Source organism: Podarcis erhardii (genome assembly GCF_964252035.2).
Source record: "Podarcis erhardii genome assembly, chromosome: 14".
Taxonomy (NCBI): domain Eukaryota; kingdom Metazoa; phylum Chordata; class Lepidosauria; order Squamata; family Lacertidae; genus Podarcis; species Podarcis erhardii.
This window is the reverse complement of record NC_138503.1, coordinates 9,997,579-10,019,682: the sequence shown is the minus strand read 5'-3', so window position 1 is coordinate 10,019,682 and position 22,104 is coordinate 9,997,579. Positions and strand designations below refer to the sequence as shown.

General features: G+C 42.4%; 1 protein-coding gene across 4 annotated transcripts in view; it reads left to right on the top strand.

Annotated features, from left to right (window-relative positions):
* The window catches only part of PPCDC (phosphopantothenoylcysteine decarboxylase), a 28,300-nt gene extending 6,729 nt beyond the window's left edge, over positions 1 to 21,571 (top strand). For 3 of the 4 annotated variants that reach the window (XM_081839314.1, XM_081839316.1, XM_081839313.1), the window contains exons 2-6: positions 1,222 to 1,350; positions 16,426 to 16,521; positions 18,215 to 18,343; positions 19,863 to 20,031; positions 21,244 to 21,571. In XM_081839314.1, the coding sequence (XP_081695440.1) occupies positions 1,228 to 1,350; positions 16,426 to 16,521; positions 18,215 to 18,343; positions 19,863 to 20,031; positions 21,244 to 21,329 (603 nt within the window). In that variant the 5' untranslated portion in view covers positions 1,222 to 1,227 and the 3' untranslated portion in view covers positions 21,330 to 21,571. Of the gene's footprint in view, positions 1 to 813; positions 953 to 1,221; positions 1,351 to 16,425; positions 16,522 to 18,214; positions 18,344 to 19,862; positions 20,032 to 21,243 lie in introns of those variants that run through there. The other variant, XM_081839315.1, reaches the window with a different exon arrangement.
* The last annotated feature ends 533 nt before the right edge of the window (positions 21,572 to 22,104 follow it).

Below are 22,104 nucleotides of genomic sequence, written 5' to 3'. Positions count from 1 at the left end.
AAGGAGTTCCCCCTTCTGGCAAACAAAGCTATTTTGACATTGCTCCCATTTTCCACTACATATCTCTGTGAGTTGAGCTTTTCAAGCATGATTGCTATAAAAACTAAAAACAGAGAGAGACTGAGAGCTGTTGACGAAGAGCTACGTGTGTGTCTTTCTTCGATTCCAGCCAGAATATCAGCTTTGTGTTCAGCCAAACAGGCCCAGGTTGCGCACTGAATAAAGTATTTTATAATTTTTCATATTTCTGTTTACTTACTATTTCATAATTAAGTAACTTATCTTATATTTATTTACGGCTATTAGCCCATAAAATATGTACAAACATAAAAGCACAGAAGCATAAAAACCAATACATCGAACGACAGAAGAGGAACACCACGATGCAAGAGTGGGACATTGAGCAGTGACAAATAACAGCTTGGGGCCCGGAAAGATCCGAGGGACGGTTCACAGAGAAAGGAGAACTGGAGACGAGATCCGTCATGCACTCTCATCATAACTGTCCGATTAGTTTTTGTTGTTGTTGTTTTTTGGTGGTTTTTGTGTGTGAGATAACCGCATTCAGGAATCTCGCCACCTGCAGAGTTACAGAAGGATCTGTATCCTGCAAGATACAGTAAGTAATTATAAAATACTTTCTTTGTGTTTATTTGATGCCTATTAAAGAGAGTTACTTTATATATAGTCAATATAGGCACACAGTTAATTTTTTAAACATTTTCTAATGGTGGTGTGCCTCGAGATTTTTTTCATGAAACAAGTGTGCCTTTGCCCAAAAAAGGTTGGGAAACACTGCTCTACAGGATATAATCTCATCAGGAGGTCCATTCCATACAATATAGGAATTGGGCCTTTAGCGTGGTAGTACATACCCTTTGGGACTCCCTCCAGACAGGCACTGTCTCTATTGTCTTTTCAGTCCCTACTGAAGACCTTCCTTTTTCAACAGGTAAGTGGAAACCTTTATGCCACTGTGTTGGATCTTGTCCTTACATATGGAATTGCTTTTAGTTGTAAATATGGAGTTGTTTTTTTCATATGGAATTGTTTTTGTTGTTGATGTTCTTACTGAAAGTAAAATCTCCTTTCAAATATTTTATGCGAAGTGATTCATACACGGAATCAAGGAAATAAATAAACAAAATCTGGCCCTACACAGATTTCTGAAATGATGTTTGAAAGCAATAGCAGTCCCATGTTTTCCTTGTTTGCATACAGAATGTGATGGTTCCCAAGACTGAAATGGATCCCATGCAGAAGAACACTCACATCCTTGTTGGTGTTACTGGAAGTGTGGCTGCTTTAAAGTTGCCTATTCTTGTATCAGAGCTTCTAAAGATACCTGGGGTGAGTAGTTGTTCCCTGGGCTGATGTGAGTAAATTGCTGGCTTTTGTATTTACAATGGGTCATTGCTTCTTTTTCTTTGTGTCCTTTTGCATTGGGCACAAACTGACTTAATAATTAGGCAAAGAGTTTCTCAAAGCACTATGTAAAAGAACATAACATGCCGTAGCAAAAATATATTTCCTATATCTCTAGGCTACCTTTATCCAATTCATCTACCTATTGTTCTTGATTAGTGCCTGTAACATGTCTAAAATTGTTTAGAAGTGCTCTGTAGAGTTTAAAAGATAAAGATACTATAGTCCCCTACCTGCAGACTCACTAACACGATACAAAATAAATTGTGAAGGAAGAGGAAAGCAAGCAAATTCAGCCACCAATAACCTCAGCAGGATAGCAGGATCATCTAATCTGGATTGGTGACCTTACTTTTAAGTACACATGCAAAGCAGTCCTTAGACCACAGGCTCTTTTACCCTGACTTTTGAAACTTTAGGTGTATATTTTAGGACCCACTTGATTTTCTGTGATCGTAAGTTGTTTTTAACTGTTTTTAATGTTGTGTTTTTGGGACATGGGTGGCGCTGTGGGTGAAACCGCAGAGCCTAGGACTTGCCGATCAGAAGGTCGGCAGTTTGAATCCCCGCGACGGGGTGAGCTCCAGTTGTTCAGTCCCTGCTCCTGGCAACCTAACAATTCGAAAGCACATCAAAGTGCAAGTAGATAAATAGGTACCGCTCCAGTGGGAAGGTAAACGGTGTTTCTGTGCTCTGCTCTGTTTCGCCAGAAGTGGCTTAGTCATGCTGGCCACATGACCCGGAAGCTGTGCGCCGGCTCCCTCGGCCAATAAAGCAAGATGAGTGCCGCAACCCCAGAGTCAGTCACGACTGGACCTAATGGTCAGGGGTCCCTTTACCTTTACTTTTTTAATGTTGTGTTTTAATTGTAACCAGCCCTGGGACCTCAGGGTGAAGGGCAGGTAATTAATAATAATGGCAGAGGCTAGAGATCATATCCCAGTGACAGAACAGGGCCTCTGATGTTGATCAGAAGGCACAGGATAAAGCAACCCTTAAGGCAGGGGTCAGCAAACATTTTCAGCAGGGGGCCGGTCCACTGTCCCTCAGACCTTGTGGGGGGCCGGACTATATTTTGAAAAAATAAATAAATGAACGAATTCCTATGCCCCACAAATAACCCAGAGATGCATTTTAAATAAAAGCACACATTCTACTCATGTAAAAACACCAGGCAGGCCCCACAAATAACCCAGAGGTGCGTTTTAAGTGAAAGGACACATTCTACTCATGTAAAAACAAGCTGATTCCCGGACTGTCTGTGGGCCAGATTTAGAAGGCAATTGGGCCAGATCCGGCCCCCAGGCCTTAGTTTGCCTACCCATGCCTTAAGGTATCCAGATCCCAGGATTTTCTGTCAAGTTACACCTCATGCAGTTCAGGTTTAGGAAGGCTACTCTGAATAGAGTTGAGAGGTTTCATGGGAGCAGACATGTTTGCCACTATATCATCCCTTGAGCTGTTGTATGTAGTAATGCCTCTGACCAGTAGATGTCACTGTTAGCCAAGGCTGAGTGGGTTTAATAAGTTGTGTTTCCCCCCCTCTTTAGGCTCAGGTTACAGCCCTGGCTTTTGCAGTAACCTGTGAACCTATTTATGCTCATCTAAGATGATTTGCGTTCCATTTGAATGGATGCTAGTGCTTCATCTGAGAAATTTCATTGCTCTCCTGGTGCCTTTCTTGTAAATATAACTTTCAAGAATCCTTTGCTAATTGCAATTACTAGAGATGCCTGAATTCATGGCTGACAACTGTAGCTCATGAGAGGGACTTGGTTCATGAGTTACTACTCCAAATATTTGCTTGAAATACAACCCTCAACTAGCACACACACAAAAGAGTCTAATGGCACCTTAAGCACTATAAAAAATGTATTGTTTGCATAGGAAGCTGGCTTATCCCAGGCCAAGCAATTTGTGTCCCTTGTGTCTCCAGGATCTCATGCAGAGAAAGTGTTTCCCATCATTTTCTAACTGATCCTTTCACCAGGCAATGTTGGGTAATGAACCTGAGACCTTCTTCATGTAAAACAAGCTATGGCCCTTCCACTGAGGTGTGACCTGTCTTTACTCCAGGGCCTTAAAAACATAAGATGACCCTGCTGGATCAGGCCAACCTATCCTGTTCTCACTGTCAGCACGTAGAGGCCTGTGGGAAGTCTGCAAGCTAGGCAAGAAAGCAATTGTTCCTAGTGGCAGCTGGTAGCCTTCTTCTTTCCTTCATGCATGTGTCTTTTCTTTTAAAAGCCTTGTTTATTAAATGAACACAGGACACTTTGCATCCAACAGGAGAATTGTGCCGTTAAACCCAGAGGTGTGCAAGATTCCAGCTTGGTACTGATGTAAAAATTGGGGTTTGGCGTTTGCTGCCCAACTCCCCATGGGACTCGGAGTCCCCTAAGTCCATGATCGGTCAGAGAAAAATAAATGGAAGTAGGATCCAGTGGAAAGCAAGGCAGATATTTATTTTTCTGTTGCAACAGAGTTCCCTCTCCTCCTTCCAAGGAGGGAGAGACCCTGAACAAAAGTATGCAGGAAGCTTTAAAGACTTTTGACTTTGCCCAACCCCCTTAGGCAAAGACGACCCTAAAATCATCATCATATATACATCATAGGAGGCATCTACAGCAGAAATAGCTGGGATAGCAGGCTTGTTGGTTTTTGAATGTCTGATGTAGATTTTTTTCAATTTTGTTGTTCTGTATGAGACAATGACAATAAAGATTATCGTATTTATGGTATTTAAATCCTGTCTGATAGGATACATGATAATGTTCGCTGGGCAGCCTGGCCATTCTTTTGTGATGGATACTTTAGTTCCTGAATCCAGGTCACAGGCTCACCCTATTCATACACCAATATGCCCTTAAGACAGGATTTGTAAGTGAAAAGACAATGGGAAGGCTGTCCCCATTTGCCTCCCTTACTGCAGAGGAATATTTGAGGTCATTGGGAGAGTCAAAATGGCTTCAGGATTGCTCTCCTGTACTGTTTCAGACACATTGTTTATATATTTAGATATGTGTGTATTTATGCGTATTTATGTTATTTTTGAGAACTTAGAATTCTTATAACAGTGCAAAAGACATACACTTAGAATCAAAGATTTCTGACGCTTAGAAACTGTGTCTCAGAGCCAGAATTGAATGGCACTCAGTGGTCTTCCACACAAAAACTTATTTGTGGTTGCCCCTTGTAGCAGACCCACCACTTAATACCACCAATTAATAATGCAGCGGATCTGCTCCCGCTAACTTCCCCCAATTAAATATAGTGCACCCACCTCATAGTACACCAATTGCACAGATTTATACAATTTACCACAGATTATCTAGTGGGGACTTGTATGAGGGAAAACTTTATTTTAAAAAGTAATGAAAGCTCAGAGTCTGGGACATCTGCCCAGAGACACCAGTGAAATCCTTTGTGGCATTGTGAACCCCTGCTCTTAAAAATACTTTCACAGTCCAAAGAAGGTATAATAGTTAGCTTGTTGAAACCATGTTTCACTAAAAGCTCCCATCCCCCCATTTAATATGGTAACAAAATTTCATTTTTAAAAGTTATTTTAAAGACAAGTACAGTACTTATTCCATTCTTAAGGAAATCAGGCCTGAGTGCTCACTGGAAGGACAGATCCTCAAGCAGAGGCTCCAATACTTTGGCCACCTCATGAGAAGAGAAGACTCCCTGGAAAAGACCCTGATGTTGGGAAAGATTGAGGGCACAAGGAGAAGGGGACGACAGAGGACGAGATGGTGGGACAGTGTTCTCGAAGCTACCAGCATGAGTTTGACCAAACTGTGGGAGGCAGTGGAAGACAGGAGTGCCTGGCATTCTCTGGTCCATGGGGTCACAAAGAGTCGGACACGACTAAACGACTAAACAACAACAACAACAACAGTACTTATAAAACAGCAGGTGGCAAGCATTATCTTAGAAGAAGCATTCATTCCTGTAAGAGTGAGAATGGGGAATAGCTATTCTGAGATGGTACCTCCTAATACACCTGTGTGCATCATCTCAAACTCCCTCTTTCCCTCACCTCCCAGATAATACAGTGGTGCCCCGCAAGACGAACGCCTCGCAAGACGGAAAACCCGCTAGACAAAAGGGTATTCCGTTTTGGAGGTGCTTCGCAAAACGAATTTCCCTATGGGCTTGCTTCGCAAGACGAAATGTCTTGCGAGTTCCTGCGGGTTTCCCCCCCTTCCCCCCCTTTTCCTAAGCCGCTTATCAGCTGATCCGCTGATAAGCCGCTTATCAGCTGATCCGCTAAAAGCCGCTAAACCGCTAATAGCGCTAATCCGCTAAGCTGTCAATGGGCTTGCTTCGCAAGACGAAAAAACCGTTATACGAAGAGCCTCACAGAACGGATTAATTTCGTCTTACGAGGCACCACTGTACATCAGAAGACACATAAAGGTCACTTTCTAGATAAATAAGAAGGGTTTTTTTGTTTGAGAAGGAAGCAGGAGAGAGATCTTTCTAAATGAAGCCCTTTTTCTGCTTATGCTAGCATAAAACATCCTTAGCCAACTTGGTGCCCTCCAAACATTTTGGACCACAATTCCCATCAGCCCCAGTCACCGTGTGCTGGTTGGAACTGATGGGAGTTGTACAGTGGTACCTCAGGCTACAGACGCTTCAGGTTACAGACTCTGCTAACCCAGAAATAGTACCTCAGGTTAAGAACTTTGCTTCAGGGTGAGAACAGAAACCGTGTAGCGGTGGCAGGACCCTCACTGATCCACACTGAACTTGTGGGGGCAAAAGTATCACCATTGCTCTATCACCCCACCCAGCTGCTCTTGGAAGAGCTGCTGCTTTGCCTTAACTAGGAGAGGACAAAAGATGCCCTGGTATACAGTGGTACCTCAGGTTACAGATGCTTTAGGTTACAGATGCTTCAGGCTACAGACTCTGCTAACCCAGAAATAGTACCTCGGGTTAAGAACTTTGCTTCAGAATGAGAATAGAAACCGTGCAGCGGTGGCAGGAGGCCCCATTGGCTAAAGTGGTACCTCAGGTTAAGAACAGTTTCAGGTTAAGAACGGACCTCCGGAAAGAATTAAGTTCTTAACCTGAGGTACCACTGTAGTCTGAAATAATCTGGACAGTGTCGGGTTGGCGAAGACTAGCATAAACCTTTGCAGTTAAAGACTGATGGGGAAACCAAATACAGTGTCAGTTGATTCAAGATGGCTCCTGTTGAGTTATGATTCCAGTGGCTGCTTCATTTGTTACCTGCTAGGAAGCGTTCCTGTGCAGAACTGCCTGCAGAGACTCGGGATAAATTTTCATGCATACAAAATATACCTCAAGAAATGCCTTAATCCAGGGATTAGAACCTGCAACCCTTCTGAAGTTGTTGAATTCCAACTGTTGTCAGCTCCAGCCTGCCTGACCAATGGCCTGGGATGATGGGAGTTGTAGTCCACTTATACCTGGAGTGCCACAGTATTTTCATCCCTGCCTTAATGTGCCATCAGACTCCTTGATTTGCAATCTGGGGGTGCCCCCCCTCCACAATATAAAGACTATTTGTATATAGGATTGCAGTCTAAGAAAGTCCATCTGGTTCTTTCGATTCTGGCGTACTGGGAAGAAAAACGGCTTCCTTCATCCAGAGTTTATTCTGAACCAGAATGTTGCTCATCAACAGTCATGATTACATTCCAGCTTGGATAGCAGAACTGAGCCTCCCTCGACCTTGATGCTGGAATGCAAGGGAGGCTGATTAATGGCTTTAATTAGCCCTGTTCCGCCATTAAATAATGGACTAGGATGAACAACAACAGCAATGTTGTGCATTCTCTTTGGTCAGCAGCAGCTGGGAAATCTTCATGGCTTTGGCCTGGAATGTTTCCCTGATAAGACACCTATAATGTGCCGGTCTCCCTGCTTTAAGCAAACAAAGGGAAACTTGTCCAATTCAGTTTTTTCCCCAGTCTTGTGGTCTCTAGATATTGTTGAGTAACAACTCCTATCATTCCTGGCCATTGATCCTGCTGTCTGGGGTTGGTGGGGGTTCTAGTCCAGCAGCGCCCGAAGGGCCGGAGGGTGGAGAAGGCTGGTCTAAATGATGTTGCAAAATTGTCATAGCCTGGCAATTGAGCTGTAGATGTTGGACTACAGCTCTCATCATCCCTGATTGTTGGCTGTGCTAGCTGGGGCTGATGGGAGTTGGAGTCCAGCCACGGCTTCCCCAACTCTGATCTATACAGAAATGAATTTAATTGGGAAAGTGACTTATGGGAGGGTTGAGAAAGATAGACAAAGGGAAGTATAGAAAAGGAGAAGTCATTTATTCACCAGATCTCACTTTGTTTTTAAGGCAGTTGTAGGGAGGGTCTTTTCTGGACTCCAGTTTTTTGCCATTTCTCTTACAGAGGAGAAAGGGGCTTCATGTTTTGATTTCCCCTCTTGCTTATTATACATGCCCCGGGTAATGTTTACACTGGAGTAGTTCTTGGAAAGCTTCTGTTTTCTAGGACTGAATGTTTTGTTTCTTTTTTCTCTCCAGTCCTTATTGCTTCCTTTTTGGCATTCCATTTCCTTCTGATTCTTTGGAATGAGACTTGTTTTCAGATTTTTACTAGTTTTCACCAGAGGACCACTTCTATGTTTCACTACTTCTTACCTGAGACCCACCTGAATCTTTCTCCTTCTTCTTTAGGTCTTGATTGGTAGCTATACATTTCTCTTGATATTTATGTTAAAATGGCGGGCTGTTAGAACAACTAGGAATTTATAGTGTGATGCTATACATGCATACTCAGAGAAATAAGTATCATTCAGCTTATTGGGACTTACTCCCAGGTAACCGTGGGAGCCTTAGAAAGATTCTGTACCAGTATAGGAGGTGGCAATGAAGGATGGCAGTATTCAACTTGTTGCTGTTTTTGGAAAGTATACTGTGACTTCCTGTCCCTCAATTCCCTGTTCTTTCTGCATTATGCAATCCTATGCATTAATAATTGTATATATTAGTCATATTCACCTTATGCTTTAGTACAGTGTAGTCTTTCATATGCTTCTCTTTCATCTTTCATGGACATATTATTCTTTTGTGCTACGTTTCTATTATGGTCACAAGCTTGTACGTATTTGCCATTTGTCTACAGGGGGAACTTCAGCCCAGGGGCCAAATCCTGCCCTCCAGACATCTCTTTTTTTTTTTTTTTTTTTCAATTTTCAGTTTTTTATTAATTTCATTCTAAATACAATATATCCGAAATACAGAACTTTCCGTTCATTTTTGACTTCCTTCAGCGACGTTGACATTCCTTCGAATTTGAGTCTTTGAAACACATTCCATCCTTACATATTGCCATACATATCTCCCTTTATACATTATTTCGATTTGAACAATACTTGTTAGTTCTTTACAGTGCCTCTTTAAAACCCACTAGCGTTGTATTTACAAAACATTTATTCTCCAGATAACCCACAAATTTCCCCCAATCTTCAATAAACTTTTGGTCTTTTAGGTATCTTAATTTCCCTGTCAATTTATCCAACTCAGCATACTCTGTCAGTTTTGCTCTCCACTCTGCAACTGTTGGCATTTCTTCCTGCTTCCACCTCTGGGCTATCACAATTCTGGCTGCTGTGACCGCGTACTGGAATAGTTTACAGTCCTTTCTCCTGATGTCCTTTCCCATAATACAAAGTAAAAAAGCCTCTGGTTTTTTTACAAAAGTGTAACCTAACATCTTTTTCAGTTCATTATATACGTCCTCCCAGAAGCTTTTAACTTTCTTGCACTCCCACCATTGATGATAAAACGTCCCCTCCATAAGTTTACACTTCCAACACTTATTGTCTATCTTATACATCTTAGCTAATTTTACAGGAGTCATATACCACCTGTATTACATCTTCATTACATTTTCTTTTAGTAGTGTACAGGCTGTAAACTTTATATTCACTCTCCACAGCTTTTCCCAATCTTCCATTTGGATGTTATACCTTAAATCCCTTGCCCATTGTACCATCACTGACTTCACTTCCTCATCCTTCGTATTCCACTCCAGCAGTAGTTTATACATTTTGGAGAGGTTTTTGTAATCACTATTTATTATCTCTTTTTGGAATATTGATTCTTTTTCTACGTATCCTCTTTCCTTCACCTCTGTTTTAAACATCTCATTTATCTGGAAGTAATGCAGCCAACCTTGTGTGAGCATTTTGACCTGGTCGTATGGTTTAACTTTCCACTTCCCTCCTTCATAAACAACCATATCTTCATACTTCCCCCATTTTTCCTTCATGTTAACTTTTTTTACACCTATCATCTCCTGTGGGGACAACCAGTGTGGTGTTCTTGGTTCTAATATATTTTTATATCTGTCCCAAACCTCTATTAATGGTCCTTTAAAAATGTGGCTACCAAATCCCCTATGCACTCTCTTTTTATCCTTCCATAAGTACGCGTGCCACCCAAACCTGTTGTTGTACCCCTCCAAATCTAATAACTCTTTGTTCTCTAACTTTACCCATTCTTTTAACCAACACAGACATGATGCTTCGTAATAAAGTCTCATGTCTGGTAAGGCAAAGCCCCCTCTTTCTGTTACGTCTGTTAACAACTTAAATTTAATTCTTGGTTTCTTCCCCTCCCAGACATATCTAGAAATCGCTTTTTGCCATTCTTTGAAGTCCTTTGTTCCTTTTAAAATGGGCAGTGTTTGGAACAGGAACAACAACCTGGGTAGCAGCATCATCTTCACCATGGAGATTCTTCCCCAGAATGATAGTTTCATCCTGGTCCAAAGCGTCAGATCTTTTTTAATTTTATTCCACACCGGTACATAGTTATTTTGGTATAGGTCGATGTTTTTGTTGGTAATCCAGATACCTAAATATTTTATCTTTCTGACAACCTCAATTTCAGTTTGTTGTTGCAGTGTTGAAACCTTATCTTGCTCCATATTTTTAATAATCATCTTAGTCTTACTCTTATTCAACTTGAAACCTGCAAGGTTCCCGAATTGTTCGACCTCGTCCAGAAACGCCCTTATACTTTCTATAGGTTCTTCCACCGTTACGACCACATCATCTGCATAGGCTTTAACCTTATACTCATTAAGGCCTAAAGTTACCCCTTTAATTTGTTTGTTTTGTCTGATTGCATTCAGTAACACCTCCAAAACCGTTATAAAGAGCAGAGGCGAGAGCGGGCAGCCCTGCCTCGTTCCTTTACATATTTTTATATCCTCAGTAATCACATTGTTAATTATCAATCTCGCCTTCTGCTCTGTGTAAATTGCCTTTATCCCATTTAAGAACTTTTGTCCCACTTCCATAGCTTCCAAATTCTTTAACATAAATTCCCAAATTACATTATCGAAGGCTTTCTCCGCGTCTAAGAAAATTAAACTTGCTGGTTTGTCACATCTATCAGAAAGGTACTCAATGATGTTAACTATATTTCTCGTATTATTTCTTATAAACCTTCCAGGGAGAAAGCCCGCTTGGTCTTCATGTATCAACTTTATTAATATCTTTTTTAATCTTTTAGCCAAAACTCCGGCGAATATTTTATAGTCCGTATTTAATAGGGAGATGGGTCTATAGTTCTTGATTTGAGTTAGGTCCGAGTCTTGTTTTGGGATGATTGTGATAAGGGCCTCTTTCCAGGAGCCAGGGATGTCTTTTCCTGTCAAGATGTTATTCATTACATCAATTAGCGGCGTCATTAACGTATCTTTCATTTCTTTATAGTAACTTGAAGTAAACCCATCTGGGCCCGGGGCCTTTCCTCTTTTTAATTCTTTTATCACTTCTTCTACCTCTTCTCTACGGATTGGGACATTTAGCTGTTCTCTTTGATCTGATGACATCTTCTTCACCATCTTTTCTTTTAGATATCTTTCTATTTTTCTCTTATTGTTCCTTTCCTTGAACCTATACAGCTGCTCATAGAAATCCTGAAATCCTTTTCTAATTTCTTTCGAATCAGTTGTTTCTTTTCCATTTATTATTATTTTACTAATTGTATTTTGCTCTTTCCTTTTTTTGACTTGCCACGCAAGCCATTTTCCTGACTTATTTGCATATTCAAAGTTTTTTTGTCTTAATCTTTTGATATTCCACTCAACCTCCTTATTAATTATCATTGCGAATTGCGTTTGAAGGGATTTTATTTCCTGCATTATCTTTTCGTTATTTGGTTTTTTAATCAGTTTTTGTTCATAGTCCATAATCTGTCCCAAAATCTCTTTTGACCTCTTTTCCTTAATCTTGTTTTTCAATGCGTTTTGTTGGATGAAGAGGCCCCTCATTACAGCTTTACTTGCATCCCACACCGTACTTATTTTCACCCCTTTATCTAAGTTATCCAAAAAGTATTCCGCTAATTTCTTCCGTATTCTTTCAGTAAATTTTTGGTCATCCCATAGATTATCATTTAGTCTCCATCTGAAAGTCCGTTCTTCTACTCCCTTCATCTCCATTTCTATTGGGTTATGGTCTGATATAACTTTGGCCTGAATTTCAATTTTCTTTATTCTTGGTGTCAGCTCACTCGATATCCATATTTGGTCAAGTCTTGAAAACGACTGATTCGGTTCCGAATGATAAGTGAATTGTTTCTCTAAGGGGTGTTTCAACCTCCATATATCTATTAAGTTATAATTTTTAATCAACGTAAAAAAGGTCTTGGGAAGTTTTCCTTCATTGTTCTTTGATTTTCTTAATCTGTCCATTTCAGTAGAGGTCACATCATTCATGTCTCCCATTATAATAATTTTCTGGTCCGCATATTCAAATAACTTTTCTTCCAATGAGCTAAAAAATTGTGTCTTGTTTCCATTAGGTGCATAAATCCCTACTATTATCATTGTTTCACCTTGCCAGCGAATGCGCACCGCAATTATTCTCCCTTCCTCATCCTTAAATAGTTGGTGAGCTTCGATTTTATTTTTAATATAGAGTACTACTCCCCTTTTTTTCCCTTTATCTGAGGAGATAAATTCATTCCCTAGCCTCCTATTGATCAAAATTTTCCTGTGTTTCTTAGCCACATGTGTCTCTTGAAGGCATATGACATCTAGGTTTTTCTTTTTTAATATATGCTCAATACCGTTCCGTTTCTTCTTATCGTTCATCCCATTGATGTTCCAACTCCATAATTTTAGCGTCATTTTTTTTTTTTTTTTTTTAAAGAGTTAACCACTAATTCGATTTGGGTTTAAGTTTAAGTTTTTAGCTAAAGCCTTTCTGTTTCTTCTTCTTCTTCCTCTTCTTCGTCTTCCTCCAACTTTCTTCTAATCTGTTCTTCCTCTTCTCCCAGCTCTGAGTCCTCCCTCTGTCTTGTTCCACCTTCAGCTCCTTTCAGTTCCTCCTCTCCTTGTTGAAGTTCTTTGTATCTTCTGGTAAACTTTCCTATTTCCTCTGGGCTTGTTAATCTTCTTTTGACTCCTTTATAGAAAAAAGAGACGCCCTCCGGAAATTCCCAGCGGAAATCTATCCTATTTTTTTTAAGCAGTTGCACCAGTGGTTTATAAGATTCTCTCCGTTTCAAGAGTCTTATAGGTATATCTTTGAAAATAATTACGTAGTTCCCGTCAATGTACAGTCTCTTCTCTCTGTTCCTCTGTAGAATCAAATTTCTCATCTCTCTATCTTTAAATGTGATTAGGCAATCCCCAGGAAATCTCTTTACTTTACTTGACTTAATTTTCATCCTGTAGGCGTTTTGTATTGTCTTTGCCACCTCCTCCTCCTCTAATTCCATCCATTGTGCTATCTCTTTTATTAATCTTTCCTTTATATTTTCATTTTGTAGTTCCGGGATCTGTCTAAATCTTAAGTTCACTTCTCTTTGTTTTAATTCATTCATCGCGATAGAATCTTTTAATTCTTCCTGTGTTTTACTTAAATCTGCTATTTCATTTTTCATTTTTTCTTCTTCTCTTTTCATTTCTTTCATTTCCTGTTTAGTCTTTTTAAATCCCTCGTCTACTCTTTTCGCAACTTCTTTAATCTGTCCTTTAAGCTCGCTTACTGTCTCCTCGATTTTCTTGTCCATTTTTCCAATTTTGTTGTCTACCTGTTCTAATTTTGTCTCTAAATTTTTCTCACTTTGCTTTATTTCTGCAAACATCCTCAATATTTCTGTTCTAAATTCTGTTTCTTGTTTTGATGCTCTCCTATCTGTTGGGGTTCCCCCCTCCGTCCCTTTTTTTTGATTGTATGACATTATCACTGGTCTCTGAATAACAAATATTCCTCTAAACTATGCCTGTCTAATATTCTTATCCTTACTAATTACAAATACATTTGACCACCAATGAGCATATATCGAATCTCAAACATCTGCCATCATATGCCAATAATAGAGAACATAACTGCTAATAGTAAAAGTCAAAAAGAAAACCAAATCAGAAAAGCCAGAGCACGGGATAGTGCCTCCAATTCCCCTCTATTTATAGTATTTGGTCTGTTATCTCTTGCCCCCCCCAATGTCAAGGCAAGTTGTATAATCGCTGATTCTTAAAAAAAGTCAATTTGTAGTCTTCTTGCCCCTATTCGGGCTAATCCAACCGGGGTCTTCTTGCCCCTATTCGGGCTAATCCAACCGGGGTCTTAATGACCGTGGACCTTCTTTATGGATTTATGAGTCCGTGCCAGTCCCAATAATGATGATAAAGAGCGATATGACGGCAGTACTTAAAGCTTCGTATATAGTCCAAATTTAGATATCAATTTTAATATATTAACTGTTTTCAAGTTACCTATTCTTTACTAATAAACATTCGTATTCAGAGATATTAGTCCAGCAAGTAAAGTGAGATTTCTGCAAAGCTATCGCTTTACCGGTAGTCCAAAAAAAAAAAAAAAAAAAAAAAAGAAAAAAAAAAAAAGAAAAAAAGAAAGTCCAGGAGAAACTCAGCTAGAAATTTCCTCAGTTATCAAATAAGGCAGTGCAGTGTTAAGCACCTACCTTCGTGATAGATGGTCTATTTTCGCCCCCGAGAGAGTTTCTTATTTAGCTTTCCGAACAAAAAAAAAGTGGAAGAAGAGTGGCCACACAGCAAACATAAGGTAGTAGGGTGAGGTAGCCCCCCAAAGCTAGGGGTTATTTTATGATGTTTTATACCCCCAAAGTTAAAAGTTTTTCCTTTTTTTTTAAAGCCACTTAGATATGGCGTCTGCAGCTCCGTTCCTTTTCTGCCTTCCTTTCCTCCGCAATTAATATGGCGTCGGAGAGTCTTCTCACTGTTTAACTTTTCCACAGGGTTCTAAAAGTCAATCTTCTCTATATTTTCCGGGGTCTCCTACACTCTAGAGACTGGGTTCCCCTCTATCACGCCTCTTCTCTGCTCCCTCTTGACTCCCCCCTTTCCTTTAGAAAGAAAGGGTTTCTTTTTAAACTTTTAACTTATAAGTCCTGAGGGAGACGGAAACAGTAACCGCTAGCGGCAACTTACTTTCTCTTTAGGCTCTGCTCGCCGCGCTGCGTCTTTTTAAATGAAGTCAAAACCACCGCCGAACTCGAATTTCCCTCCTATCACTCGGAAACTTCCTTGTTGACCCACTCGTTATTAATATAAATATCTATTTTACGAGTCCGAGTTTCTTTATATCGAGAGCGGAGCGCTATCCCAAGCAGGCTCGGGGCTTCGCTGAGTCGCCGTTGAAATCGCCGCTGTAATGGCTGCTCAACTGCCTACCGCTCGTTCCGTCGCACTCTTCACCTTTTTCCAAAGGTTACCTGACGACCGGACGAACGGCTGCTTGGCACTGCCGAGCACCTGGACCTCTGGACACCCACCAGAGGCTTAAACGGGAGGTTTTGGCGCCCTAAAAACCTCCTATTTTAGGCGAAACAGCTAGGGTTTCCTCCGCAGAAAGAACCCTCGCCTGCGATCGGTACCGCGCTCCACCGGAAGTCTCTGTTTGGCTTCTAGGACTCTCCCTACCAAACACTTTCCTCAGCCACCTTCCTTTCTGGCCTTGCTTTTTACCCGCCTTGAGTCCTCGAACTCTGTTCACGCTTCTTGCTTGTCTGGGTGTTAGATGGAATATGTTGAGACTAGCCTACCGTACAAAGATAAAGCCAATCTATTGCACAAAGGTAACACTCACACTTGTCTCTGTGCCTATTTTCACCTCTGGCCTTCCTCGCTACTGGCACGTGGCCCCCAGAAGGTATGAAAATGGTTCTCTAAACCTGGCCCGCTGTGATTTCAATCCGCCTTGGAACCAAGTCCACAGAAGCGATTTAACCTGCAGAGAAATGTTCTCGTCTGCTGGGGACTGTCTGAAGAGGCATGGAGAATGCCATCCCTTCATCAGTAGCCCTTTGCAGTGCTGCTCCATCACTCCTCCTTCAGCCTGCTCCCTCACCTGAATGCCAGTTCCTTTTCACCTACCTAGTCACCTGTCAGGTGAGTGCTTAATTGCAAGGCTGATGGGAATTAACTTTTCAGGTGTGTTTTGCTTGGAATCTGGTTCTGTGGTCCTATCTGACTGCACCTCCACTAGCTCGTTGTTGTTGTTGTTGTTGTTGTTTAGTCGTGTCCGACTCTTCGTGACCCCATGGACCAGAGCACGCCAGGCACTTCTGTCTTCCACTGCCTCCCGCAGTTTGGTCAAACTCATGCTGGTAGCTTTGAGAAGACTATCCAACCATCTTGTCCTCTGTCGTCCCCTTCTCCTTGTGCCCTCCATCTTTCCTAACATCAGAATCTTTTCCAGGGAGTCTTCTCTTCCCATGAGGTGGCCAAAGTATTGGAGCCTCAGCTTCAGGATCTGTCCTTCCAGTGAGCACTCAGGGCTCATTTCCTTCAGAATGGAGAGGTTTGATCTTCTTGCAGTCCATGGGACTTTCAAGAGTCTCCTCCAGCACCATAATTCAAAAGCATCAATTCTTCCACTAGCTCAGTGGAGTACAAATAAAAGTTAAGCTTCAAAAGATTTAAACTCTTTATCTCAAATGGCTTATTTTCTTTCCTCCTCCTCTGTGCTCCCCCCCTTTTTTCTTTCCAGGTGGAAGTGCGGGTGGTGACTACTGAGAACGCAAAGCACTTCTATAACCCCCAGGAGGTCCCTGTGACCCTCTACAGCGATTCTGATGAATGGCAGGTTGGTGTTCAATGCCACTTAACTTTTCAGTTAGGAACATAGAAAGCTGTCCTATACTGAGTCACACCACTGGTCTCCATTTAACTTAGCATTGCCTACTCTGACTGGCAGCAGCTCTGCAAGATTTCAAGCAGGGTTCTCTCCCAGTCTTACTTGGAGATGTCAGCATGTGTAGGGCAAAGCACATGCTCTACAGCACGTCTCCAAAATCAGCATCCTTTTTAAAAAATGAAGCATACTGGTTTTTTTTAAGAGTGTGAAGTAGAGAAAATGAGACTGTCAATTCATTCCTGCCCACCCCCAAAAGGCTGCTCAGAAGCTCCTTGCCACACTTCATGCCAGCCTTTGCAGGGCTGTGAGTGTCCTGCTTGCACACCTTTGCTCTTGTAAGGTGTTCAAGCCTCGCATGATGAGGGAGAGAGAGGAGAGGAGCCCATTGCCTCTACACTCTTGATTGCATCCCTTTCTCAGGTTTAAGTACCTTCCCATATTGAAAGGGCATCCCTTTGCAGCTGGCAACCCTTTCAGTGTGTGGAGATTCCCTGCATGATTGAGGACCCTGGAAGTTCAGAGTTGCAAATCACCTGAGAATCCTCTACCTTGTGTTGCAAAGAAACTAAATGTAGGGCAGTCTCCCTACATTTAGCCCTCCAACTCTTGGAGGGTGACAGGGTCAGCGATGGAGGGGTTGGAGCTAGCGTGCTTCCTCCCTCATGCGATTCTTTGCATGCAGCAGATCCGAACTCCCAGATAGAGCTTTGGCTGAAAGGGGATCTGGTTTGCACTCCAATTCCCATTTATGTAGACAGTGTTCTGCAAAAGGATAATAACTTTCTCAGGTTGCAGAATTCACCTTTGGAATTCGCTTTCCTTTGGGGCAGGTGGCAGAGTGTCCTGCATTGCACACCTGGTATTATTTGAATTGCAAGTATGGTCTAATTGTACCATGTCAACTTTACAGAGCACAGGATGTTCTATGTAATGGAGGTGTCTCCCCCCCCCCCCCCGGAATCTCTCTCTCTCTCTCTCTCTCTGTGTGTGTGTGTGTGTGAGAGAGAGAGAGAGAGAGAAGGGGTGTCTTGTCTCTGTTCTGCATTTTTCTTTTTTCTTTTTCTTTTTTAAATTTCATCTTGATTGAAAGTTAAAAAGTACCTAATTATATTTGCACTAAACATGGTGGGACGTAAATAAAAGAGAGAAAAAGAGAAACAGCACTCATGTAGAAGGGAAAGTAAAGTAGGGGGGGACGGGGAAAACCCCCAAAACTGTATACTTTACAAAGTTGTTATTGTACTTCACCAGATCTTAACCTATTACTGTATTTGTAAGAATGGATTCCAAATATCATTGAATTTGTCCATGGCAAGCCCGCATTTATATGCAAGTTGTTCACACATTGTGAGTTTGTATAAGTCTTCAATCATACTGTAGAAGAGAGCTGCATTTTTATTTTTCCAATTCATCAGTACCAGTCTTTTTGTTGTGATAAGGGCACGGAGAGTCCACTCGTATTGTCCTTTTGTCTTTGTTCTGCATTTTTCTAAGGTGAGAATTTCCCTTGCCCCTAAACATTCCACATAACCTTCAGATATCTTGCAAGATGCAGTGGGGCTTAGTGTCTGTTAGTGTGTTGTGCATATAATGTACTTAAACATACCAGGTGATTTCACTGATTTGAGGCTATTTTCTGCAGCTGTGGAAAAAGCGTGAGGATCCTGTGCTGCATATTGACCTGAGGCGCTGGGCTGACCTTTTGCTGGTGGCTCCTCTGGATGCAAACACCCTGGCCAAAATGGCCAATGGCCTCTGCGACAACTTACTGGTGAGTTTCTGCAAGCTTCGGCTGATGCAGATGTCCCCATCACTGATGCCTGCCTGTATCTGCCAAGCTTCTGTTTCTGTCAGTTTGCTTGAGGCTCAAGTTTACACTTTCTTGTATTGAACTGGAAATCCTAGAATGTGTTGCAAAGAAACTAAAGAATTTGCTTCAGATTCATACCTCCATGCCCTTGTTCTTTGCCTGTGTGCCCATTTCATCATTTTTATGGTGGAATACAGCTACTTAATTTCCTTTAATGCAATTAATATTTTATTAAATTTATATTCTGCCCTTCCCAGAGGTGCTCAGGATGGTAAACAACAAGAGATAAAACAGCAAAAACATATTGAAAAACATTTCTGATACAGGTGCAGACTGGGAAAGATCTCTACTTAAAAGGCTTGTTAAAAGAGAAAGTAGTCTGTAGGCACTGGAGAGGCGATAGAGATGGTGCCTTTTTAAGGGGGGGGTATTCCAAAAGGAAGGGGCCACCACTGTACAGGCCCAGTTCCTACATTGTGTGGAAAGCACTTCCTGATTAGATGGAATCTGCAGGAGACCCTCAGCTACAGAGAACAGCGATCAATTGGGTATATATGGGGTGAGACGATCTTTCGGGTACTGATAATTTCATGATGATTATGAGTAGTGTTCAGCTAAGTTTGACTCCAAGTAGATCCACTGAAATGAATGAACGTTGCTAAGTTAGAGCCATTAATTTCAGTAGGTCTAGTGTAGTTGAATTCCATCCTGTGAGTTTAATACCATGTTTCTAGGCAATACTTCCAAGTTCTTGTTTTGACCCTTAAAAGCCCCAAGCCTGCCTTCCCCAACCAGGTGCTCTCCAGATGTTTTGGTCTTCAACTCCCATCACTACCAGCCAGCACAGTACCTGCATCAGTACCTGCCTGCACTTTGGTTGTATCCAGCGTTCGTCATCCTCAGGGTAGACACGTTGAAATTAATGGGCATGGCTAACGTAGCACCATTATTTTCAGTGGGTCTACTCTGACTCACACTAAGATGAAGACGACTCTGGGGTGGGGGCTATTCCGGACAGGGCCTTTTCTGTGGTGACACCCAAGCTTTTCTGTGGTGACACCCAAGCCATGTCCCAGGTGCCTACATTTGTTGGCTTTTAGATGCCAGTTGAAAACTTTGCTTTAATTTCTCAAGCTTTTCAGTGAGATATGTCCCAACTAAGCTCTGTTACTTCCATCTTGGCTGTATTCAATACTCAACTCACCTTTCATATTTCATTCTTGTTTTGCTGTTTCTCCCCCCCCCCCATTATGAATTGTTTTAAGCTATTGTTGTGAGCCAATTTATTAATATGGTCTTCATCGCTTTGGGGGTCTTTGGGCCCTGAAGCCCCAGCGAACAGTAGCATGACTCATCTCTGGTCGTTTCTAGTTTGTCAGCCAAGGAATGGGACAGGCCATTCCTTTCCTTGCTTGCATTTGTGCAGATGCACTACCCATGTTGCAAGAGAGGCTGTCCAGTGCTTTGCCTTCCTTTGCAGACATGCGTCATCCGCGCCTGGGATCTGAGCAAGCCGCTGCTCTTCTGCCCCGCCATGAACACCGCCATGTGGGAGCACCCCATCACTGCTCAGCAGGTGGATCGGCTCAAGAGCTTTGGCTATGTGGAAATTCCTTGCATTGTGAAGAAACTCATCTGTGGAGATGAAGGTTGGTAGATAGCCAGCACACTTTCCCTTCGTCCTTCCTTCCCTTTAAATGAAATTATGGGCATGGCAGGAGGTACGCAACCCTGCCTCTGTGGGCTGGTTCCCATGCTGCTTTTCAAAGATGCTGCTGGGTTCCTTTGAGTCGCTCCAGGAACATCCAGAAATTGCTACACATTCTTTTGAAGAAAGCTTCCAATATTTACAGTTCAATCTTATATGCATATACCTCTGAGTAATTCCCCTTGAAGAAGATATGTCTGAAATTGCACTGTCAGTCACTGGAGCAAGATGGTTGGAGCATATTAAACCTATCCTGGTCCGACTGCACTGGCTACCAATTAAGCTTCCGGGTCCAATTCAAAGTGCTGGTTTTGCCCTATAAAGCCTTAAACGGCTCAGGACCGCAATTTCTCAAGGACTGCCTTTTTCCATATGAACCGACACGGACCCTGAGATCTTCTGAGGCCCTTTTTCATGTGCCGCTTCGAGTGGTCCATAGGATGGCAACATGAGAACGGGGTCTTTTCTGCAGTGGCTCCCCATCTGTGGTATGCTCTGCCCAAGGAAGTTCGCCTGGCGCCTTTATTATACACCTTTAGGTGCCAGGCAAAAACGTTCCTTTTTAACCAGGCCTTTGGTTGATTTGATCCTATGTCCTTTTAAAACGTGGGGTTTTTTTTGGTGGGGGTGTGTTATTGGGTTGTTGTTTTTATTCGATTTATTTCGATTTTATTGCATTAGCCGTGTGGCCATAGCATAATATACATAGAAATAACAACATAAAATGGGGGGGGGGGGGAGGTAAAAGTAGATGTCGTCCTAGGCAAATACTTTAAAAAAATTCTAATTGTATATGTTGCGATCTTTTCTGTGAACTGCCCTGAGACCTCCAGGTATAGGGCGGTATATAAGCTCATTTAATCATCACCATCACCACCACCATCAGTCTGATTATCTGATTAATAATTTCAAAGGTGGTCCTTCAGTTGTTGTTGGGACCCCCCCCCCCCCCGCGGCTCCCATCATCCTTGATGATTAGCCATGCTGGCTGGGGTTGATGGGAGTTGGAGATCAGCAACATCTCGAGGGCTATGGTTGCCCAGCCCTGGTCAAAAGGAAGGTGTATTCAGCCTTGGAGATCAGAGCTGGAGGAGAGAACCATCTCTCCCTGTGGAGGAGCTGGCCTCACCCTGCTTCTGTCCTCGCTTTACAGGTCGTGGCGCCATGGCAGAAGTGCCAACCATTGTGGCGAAAGTAAAGGCGATCCTGTTGGAGCGGGGCCTGCCAGCACACAGCTGATCCCCAGGAACGGACAGCATTTCTTTCTCCTTCTGGGACTGTGAAGGTAGAAAGAGCAGGGAGGGAAAGTGAAGACCACAAAAACTGGATCCAGTCCTTACTGGCAGCTGTCTCTGCATGATTTGAGACCTCCTGCACTTGAACTTGAGAGTTTTGATTGGGTGGGGGGAATCCTCTGTAATTCCTTTCATGCAACCCCAGTGCTTGTTCCAGCTTGAAGAGGGAGTTGTAAACTCACAATATGCTGGGCAGTTTTAATGGTGTGGCATTTACCTTGTGGACAAGAGAGGGTGTTCATAAAAAGCCAGGAGAGCAGCTGTAGTTGAGGTTCATAACGGTTTCTTATGTGTAGCCTTTGCACCAGGGATTTCACAGGATTAGAATGGGAGCTGTTTCACAACTTTCCTGGGGCTTGGCTTCCATCAGTAAGTCTGCTTAGGGGCCCTATGACTTTAGCTTTTGCTGCTCCCCATGTCCGCTGACGCTCAGGAATGCTGACATCAAAGACACAAGGAAACAGACCCTCTGCAGGAGAGGTCTTGTCAGGCTTCGCTACCGCTGTGTAGTGCTTTCGGCACCTTGATTCGGGGCTGGGGTGTGTGATGGCCTGGGAATTTCTTTGCTGAGAAACGGGCTAAACAAACACTCACAATTGATTAACAGCTTTGTTACACAAGAGTTGGAGTGGTGCAGTCCGGGATTGGATGATGGGAGGAGATCTATTCCAGGCCCGTCTCTATCCCTTTGATCCCTGCCGGTGGGCCAGTGTCAGGTG